Genomic DNA, 8,379 nt, shown 5'->3' with positions numbered 1-8,379 from the left:
GCGCACCGTCGCATATTAAACACCTATTGCAATTGCAACAGCAGCTTCCATACGCGAACTTTATTCCTGAACCTTTTAGGTAACGTGTCGATCAGAGTGTAGCTTAGGATTACGGAATTTTTTTTAGAACATCTAATTAAATCTATTTACATTGTTTTTGTTTGCAGATACGAAAACCTATTGGCAGCCCAGCAGTCGAATGAACATCAACCTCGATATCAGTCGGAGTACCAGGAACAGGAGGCACCTGAACAAAGGCGTCCAGCTCCTAGAGGGAAATCTCGCGGTCCGCCAAGACACAGACGACAGGCGCCGAAAGCCCCGGCTAAACCGCAACAGCAATACCGTAAAGTTCCTCAGCCACCGGCTGAGCCTCAGTATAGATATTCTCCAAATCTACCGCCCCAGCTTCAAGAACTGTTGAAATTTCAGGCACAAACCCCGTACATCAATTCGATCCCTGAACCGCTCAGGTAAATCTTATTATAAAATACATTATAAATAAATAATGCGTTGCATTACAACTATCAACAATAGAAAGATGTATTACAGTTTCATTAATAATCGTCATTGGGTCTTCGTCAATGTTTTTCAGATTCAACCCCGAACCAGCTGCGCGGATGCAATTAGAACAGATTCGCAATCACTATGAAGAATTAATTAGACAGCAGCCAGCGACTCCCGTTGTTCACACGGTGATACCGACAGTATCGAGGCCCACTCCCGTTCGACGTCCACCAAAGGAACCAGCTCATCCCAGAGAAAAGAGACAAGCACCGTATCAGCAAGCGAAGCCTCAACCGCTGCCAGCCGAACCGGCACCCCAATATTCCACCAATATCCCCGGCCACCTTCAAAGTTTGTTGCAATTCCAGGCGCAAATTCCTTACAATATCATCGCCAATCAGATCAATTATCGTCCCGATAAACCGTACGTGCCTCAGCAAGCTAAGCAGACCGCGCCCACGCAGCAAGCCCAGTATCAAAGTCAGCCGCAATATCAGAGTCAGCCTCAGTATCAGGGACAGCCTCAGTCTCAAGGGCAGCCTCAGTATCAAGGACAGCCACAGTACCAAGACGCGTATCAAGGCCAACAGAGTGGCTACAGCCAAGCGTATCAGCAGCAACAAACGCAGCCACAATATCCGCAGCAGGGACAGTCTCAACTCATTCCCTACCAACAGCCTGGGGTTCGTCCTGTCACCGAAAATCAATATTGAAGACGATCATTGATCCTCGATTCATTCTCAATTCGTCTGACGTAATATCTCGTTTCATTCTTGATTAGCCGTTGCTAGTGGATCTCCGCGTTTCGCATGTTAAGAAAATTATATTCGTAGATTTTTTATTAGATTTTTAACTTTAGAAGAATGAAGCTTTTGTTGATACAAATGTATTCAGAATAGTTTTACGTTGATACATTTTATTAAATATGTATGATTCTTTGCAGCAGACCAGATCGTATTAAGTGAATATGGAAAATGAATGAAGTCGATAAAAATTGTATGGTTTGTCAAATTGATGATAAAAGATAATTTTCTTAATCGTTTGATTAACATTTGTTTAACATGCGATTTGTCTCGCACGATATTAAGTTGCGAAGAAATCGACGTTCTCCCTGTGATTGTACTGCTAATGTTAATTTGACGATAGCAGCAGAAAATGTGTATCTGTCGATGAAAGAAATTTTCTGTGTATTTCTTAAACAATGCTAAACGCTAATATTTATTATACTTCAAAGGATAATACTGTTTTCTTACATCGTTAGATATGTATGTATAATCAATAATATAAAACCTACCAATATATATATATATTTTTATATTAAATAATAAATCTGTATTCATTTCTCCAGTAGGATGTTAAATACTTATGTATCGACATTGCTTTATACTGGTTATAATAAATGATCAAGCAGCTAGGTTGATTAGAATCTTACGCAGCTTAAATTCTATCAATGTTTCATTCAGTATGCTGCCTGTTTTGTAATTTTCACATTATATATTTTTCAATAAAATGTTTTTCACTTGAATGATTAATATCTTCCCTAACATATGTTCTTTTTCAATAATGCAAATCACAGATCGTAATATTCTAGATATTTTAATAAAAATCTTAGTTGTCACTTAATTTATCTTATAATCGATTATAATTACTAATGACATAAAGGAAATAATTTATGAAATTGTGAAATGATTTATATCACAAGAATTTTTAGCATTCAAAAATGAAATAAGTGATCAATAATAAATAAATGTGGTCTATAGTAAATACATAATTTCATTTAAAAATAATTTACGTACAATTATAATAATCTGAACGTAAAATTAATTTCGGCACCGTGCACATAACAAGGTTTACAAAGAAATATTTGCACTTGAACGCGCATTATTGCCCCGAGTTTCACATATCGAATACCTACGATCCACTTTCACTTGAAACTTTTCCATACAATCTACTAGATTCAATACTTTACAGGACCATTTAGATTAACAAACGTTAATCCATTTTTAAACTTTAATGAAATCAAACGAACACAAATCACCATAATATCTTTATCATATTAGAAAATACGAATTAAAAAATAATTAACTGCTGAATGGAAAATTATTTTATAGTACATCGTAAGGAGCGAGTACGGAATGGTGAATGTGAAACTGCAAGCAGTAAGGTCAATCGTTTTTGCCAGCCAGCCGTGCAAGTATCGATTAAATCGGGAGATTTTTACGGAGTACGAAGTGTCCCCGTGAGAATGGTTGCACTTTGGGTTATTAATGCGGTCGACTTAGATTCTGGAATACGGAAGTGACCGGCGTCTGTGCATGCGCTTCCTGCAGCAAGCGGCTGTACCGTTACGTGACTGGAAATACGTGTTTTACATTTGACCAACCATTGACTCGCGACTTCTGTCGATACCCATTATTCTGTGCATAGAACCAAGGTTTATTCGATCGTAAATCACTTGTTTCAAAGTTTATGATACGTAGATCAGTCTCTGAATCATTCTTATAAAAGAGAATTCACGTTTCATTATTAAAAATAAACGTGAGCATAAGATTTAGTTTATAGACAGTAAAGTCTATTTCAAGAATATCATTCTGTTATGCAATTGCAGTTGAATTTTATTAAGCCGTTTATGAAATAGTTGCGCTATATAATCGTTATATAATATTTATTACCACTCTCTTAGTTTGTTTTAAATAAGCTATTAAAACACTTGCGAGTTAAAGAATTCTATTAAGAGTCTAAGTTGATAAAACCTGTTTCGATGAGGTAACAATCGACCTTTCGTTCAATCGATGGTAGCTTCAGAGCTCATCGACTCTCGGTTCCTTTTCCACAATGACGATACCCTTTACGCAATGGGAACGAGTTCCACGGTGTCCTTGCTTCCTTGAAACGTTAATTAATTGTCAGCGTTTCAAAGAAAATTGCAACGCGCGCAGTCGACAATCGTGTTCAAAGAGAAAAGCCGACTTTCACGTAACTTCGAATTAACTTCTGATATAACAAACGCTCGGGAAAGGTACTGGTTTTCACAAACCGTGACGAATGTTCTTCATACGGGAAGTTTATATGGACATGGTAACGCTTTGGTCAAACAATAGAAAATTGGTTGCTGATTGCTGTTAATATACTGTTAAAGAGAAGAACGAACTGTATAATTTTCAGTAACATTCGTTATTTTATCTTCTTATTAGGAAACTGCGAATTATATTAATGTTATGTTTTTATGCTAAGAATATAAAACTATAAATTCCATGTAATATTGTCATGTAACATTCATAACGTAATATTGCCATGTAATGAAATGATTTAATAATTTCTAATATAATCAGTGATACTTGACTAACCAGAAAACGTTTGAAATCGATCAAGAATCCATTATTAAGTCACGATACGAATCGAATTGTCACAAGTTGCAGGTTTTCTAGTGCAACTAGCTGTATCACTTCCTGGGTAACCACAGAAATGTTGCATGTCGTGCGTGCGCGGGACGCAGTTTGTTACGTGATGTACGTAACTGGGCGGGAGGCATGTAACAGACGTATGTGTGCGTACGCATATATACAGAGGCTGCATAGGTGGATAGATAAAAAATTCACTCGAAACCGACCAACCGTGAAAGTTAGTGGTTGGCCGGACCATTTACCCTGGATACGCTCGCCCATATAGAAGTGAGTCGCGACGCGGCTGCCAGTTTCGTTCAGCTATCATCCCGAAATCGCCTACACCTTCGCCATGAAGATCCTCGTGAGTTAAACATTATTTCACATCTATTTTCAAAGAACAAATTCATTTACAGTGGTTTATAGTTAGATTTACAGTGTTCCCTGCATCAATTTACACATTTTATTAAAAATATTAATTTATTTATTATGTCATTTATTACAAGTTCAACTGATTAACTGTATTTTCATAGTATTTCATTTTATAACAAGCAGTATAATATTATTACACAATATGCGTTAATTTTTTGATAACATCAAGATTTCATTCTGATACTCATAACAAAATACAATAACTTCTCAGTTTTTATAAACATTAAACGTAACATATCTTCCATCTGATCAGAGGTTTATTCAGTTGCATGAACCATCAAATGTGAGTACAAAATAAGTGAACATTAATTTTAAATTTAATGCTAGTAGTATATTCCCGTCGTGGCAAGGCGAGATCAGCCGAGCGAGAAAGTGTATCTGCACTGTGTCATCGTGTCTCACGTCGTTAGCTCTCGGTTTCGAATTGATTCTTTTAAAACGACGTGTAAGGGCGAGCCATAAATTCGAGGACATCCATGTCCAGTTTCAAAAGTGTAATAATTTCGCGACAAGAATGTACTGCTGGCATAAAAAGTCCTTATTTACTCCGAATACGAAAATCCTCTCTTTCGCATAATTATTATCTAGCAATGTATGCACACTTCACTTTTTTGCATTAGGTATTATTATTTCGGTATCGAACACTACATTTTCAAAAGATTAGCATTTTAGGGAATCTAATAATAATCTATTAGCTGAAATTAACTGAAAAAAGGGTATAATATGGTGTATTTTTTAAGGCAAAAGGATTGGCATATGTACCTGCTTTTAGATACCCAGTGCTTTTCTCTCCTTTCCCTTTGTAAGAATTTGCTATGCGCGCATAGTTTCAAATACACATACATACATACACAGATATTTGTATTGAGTACAAGTCTTAACCCGAGATGCAGTTAGTAACTTTCTCAATCGTGAACCTGGATTTTCCCATGTGAAAACATTTTTGTGACATTTACAAATGACTCTATCGACTAGCGATTAGCAGTACACGCCGTGGCGCTTAAAGTGGGTCAAGTTAGAGAGCAAACTTTTGTTGTCCTACATTATTAATTTTTGCGTTACGGATCATTTACTTAATGCTCATGGATAGAAAGTACGATAATCGTTTAGAAATTTGTGAGCATGAGATAAGTGATGAAAATAGAATAACTGAAATGACAGTGGTTTAGAAAGTAGTTGAAGTTCTTTTTATAATAATCATAGATAATTTTAACACGTACTGATAACAGATAGCAATTACAGCAGTATATTGCGTAAGTGATAAATAATATCTTTAATTTGACGTTGAGATGAATCGAATTTGAATGAATGCTTAGGAGTTACGTGAGTGATGCGAAATAAAAGTTAATAACTGTTACGAATTCTAGGTTTCAGTATTAGCCGTGCTGCCCATTATTTACGCCATCGGTGATGTGAATAGTGATCTTTTGGGACAAGAATTTCAAGATGCAGTCAATGGTAAATTATTCATGAACATAGCATGAAAAGTATATACTGTTAATTAATTTGATACGCGTTTGAAACAGAATTCAGTTTCTCATATTAACATGTCAAGATGTTAAAGTTGTATCATTATTATCAAATCTGTGTATCTATTATTAAAAATGATAAATTGAACTAAACTAAAAGTTTACAATTGCTATAATCTTTCATAGACCACGTCCGCGTGGAAAGACAGGTGTTGGGCCACCGTGGACAGAGTCAACCTCCACCACAGATCCAGCAATTGCTTCAGGCACAGAATTACCGCGCACCTTTGGTGCCAGTCCCTCAACAACCCATTCCAAAACTAAGCCCGGCTCAGCCACAACAGCCTCAGCAAGTACCACAGACGCAAGTTTCCCAGTATCGTCCACAGGTTCAATTTGCGTCGGGAGTACAGCAACCGGATTATAGAGGATTCCCGGCAAACGGGGGACAGTATAAGAAACCTATCATTCCTCAGCCGCCCCAATATCGGCCGCTTCCTCAGCAGCCTCAATATCGACCCCAGCCTCAGCAGCCTCAATATCGGCCCCAGCCTCAGCCCAACTACAATGCTCAACCGCAGCCGCAATACTCATCAAAATTACCGCCTCACATTCAGCAATTACTGCAGTACCAGAGCAGCTTGGGTAATGCGATCCCTCAAAAAGCGTAAAAGAAAGGGAAAAAAAGATTTCCTTATCACTGCCTGGTTAATCGAAATGTCCTGCTCATTGACTAAATATTTTGAGACTGTAATCTGTATCAGTACATAAATTAGAATTCCATGTGATTTATACATTTCGTTCATAATTTTAATTTATATATTCACTTAATTGAGAATACTTCGAATCAAATGATTAAAATAAACAATCTTTCTCGTATTAAGTCAACTTTGCGTTCACTGATTTAAAAATGTCAGGACATTTCAGTTGAAATAACACCGTATTAAATTATATCATACATTCTACAGTAGTATTTAATTTTACATGTGCATTTTGACTAATTTTTACGTAAATATAAATGGTACTTGAAACTCATTTACTATACAATAAGATGAATTTGTGATTCCAATTACGTTAGAAAACAAAATATAAGAGAGAAGTACAATTACAATTAAATGTATCTGATTCTGTTTTATACAATCCATTCCCAAACTCGTGTTCTTCTGAATAGCTTTGCCAATTACTGTTATTTACATCCCAAGAACTCTCCTTGCATAGCTTAACCGATCAAATTCATTAGAAGGAGAGAACCGGATCTAACCGAGTTCTCAGTTAAAGGGGTTCGAGGTGGTATCACGACAAATTGTGTCGTTAAACTCACCGCGCCGCATCGCATTAAACGCGCACTCAATTCGTCACTCGATAAATCAGGGTATCATCGCGCCGTTGAACCCGCACAAGGGGCGGGTTTTCAGCGTGAGTTCCGGGCGCGGACGATCCAGTACCGCGCGCGACAACCCACACATTGAATCTCTCCCCGATGCGGAAAGAACAGCCCTAAACTGCGCCCGTGTACTACCCGCAGTCACGTCACCCTACTCCATCCCGATTCTTACCTCTGTGCCTGGGCCTGAATACGTACCCCCGGATGGACTCACCGACAAACAGGGAAGAGGATTAGCGAGTCCATTAAAGTCGCGGACTCTATTATCCACAGGGCACAGGCGACATCAACCGCCTGTCAGTGGCGTAGTTCTCTCTGATTTATTGCGGTTCTCACCAAGCCTAGAGCGGCAATGTACTCGATATAATTTATTGCAGTCTCGTTTCTAGACAATTTCCGCATTAATGTAAATTACTGATTCGTATTAATTCTGACTTCATTGTTGCATTCTCCTTTATTTTTTATCTATTACATCAAGTAATAATTTTTTTTACGTGCCTTTGCTTTAAAAGTGCATATTTGTCTTAACTGACGCTAACATGTGATCATATCTATTGGTGAAACTAATAGCAATTAACTTCGCAACTGGTATATTACAGGCGTAATAGTCTGTGTTTACGTGTGGACTCGTAATACATACTATTTTTAATCATTATATAACTGTCTGCCTTTTCGACAGCGTCTTATTTTAATCTTTTTGAATAGTCAGAATACCTCTTTTACATTCCAACCTTTTATACTGAGATATTGATCTAGTATACTATGTATAATTATCATAGATGGTGTTTCTAATTACATCACTGAAAGGCGATATTTTATCCTGTCGTTAGATTTACGTTTATATCAATTGTGTCGAAATAGCAGTACGTATTTACAATAATTGAGGTAAAATTTTATTGAAAAAATAGTGAACGACCGGTCGACGCCAGTGGCAGGGCGGCAAGAGGGGTAGCAAGGGGTCACGGAGGCAAATTACAAAGGGAGGATTACCGGCAGCTGGGCTACCAAGCAACCATCTCTATTCTGTGCTTCTAGCTCGCGAGCCATCCATGTCGCTCGAGAGCCCTTTGTCCTTCGACGCATTGGTAACATAATTATCGGAGTTATAGCAAGCCAAAACCCAAGCCGCATCTGAAGGGGCAGCATGTGACGCCCCGGTTACTTACTACTTAGCTGATGCACGCACACCGCATCCACTGGTCGC

At 37.7% G+C, this 8,379-nt stretch overlaps 1 protein-coding gene across 1 annotated transcript in view; it reads left to right on the top strand.

The window, feature by feature from the left end:
- The window catches only part of LOC108625574 (mediator of RNA polymerase II transcription subunit 15-like), an 11,422-nt gene extending 4,520 nt beyond the window's left edge, over positions 1 to 6,902 (top strand). The window contains 6 exon segments of the mRNA XM_026814084.1: positions 1 to 79; positions 168 to 473; positions 596 to 1,261; positions 5,639 to 5,645; positions 5,690 to 5,780; positions 5,978 to 6,902. Of these exon segments, the coding sequence (XP_026669885.1) occupies positions 1 to 79; positions 168 to 473; positions 596 to 1,261; positions 5,639 to 5,645; positions 5,690 to 5,780; positions 5,978 to 6,462 (1,634 nt within the window). The 3' untranslated portion in view covers positions 6,463 to 6,902.
- The last annotated feature ends 1,477 nt before the right edge of the window (positions 6,903 to 8,379 follow it).

This window comes from Ceratina calcarata, unplaced genomic scaffold (genome assembly GCF_001652005.2).
Source record: "Ceratina calcarata isolate Rehan_Ccalc_2016 unplaced genomic scaffold, ASM165200v1 scaffold368.2, whole genome shotgun sequence".
Taxonomy (NCBI): Eukaryota; Metazoa; Arthropoda; class Insecta; order Hymenoptera; family Apidae; genus Ceratina; species Ceratina calcarata.
The sequence above is the reverse complement of the archived record's forward strand: the minus strand, read 5'-3'. Positions and strand labels throughout refer to the sequence as shown.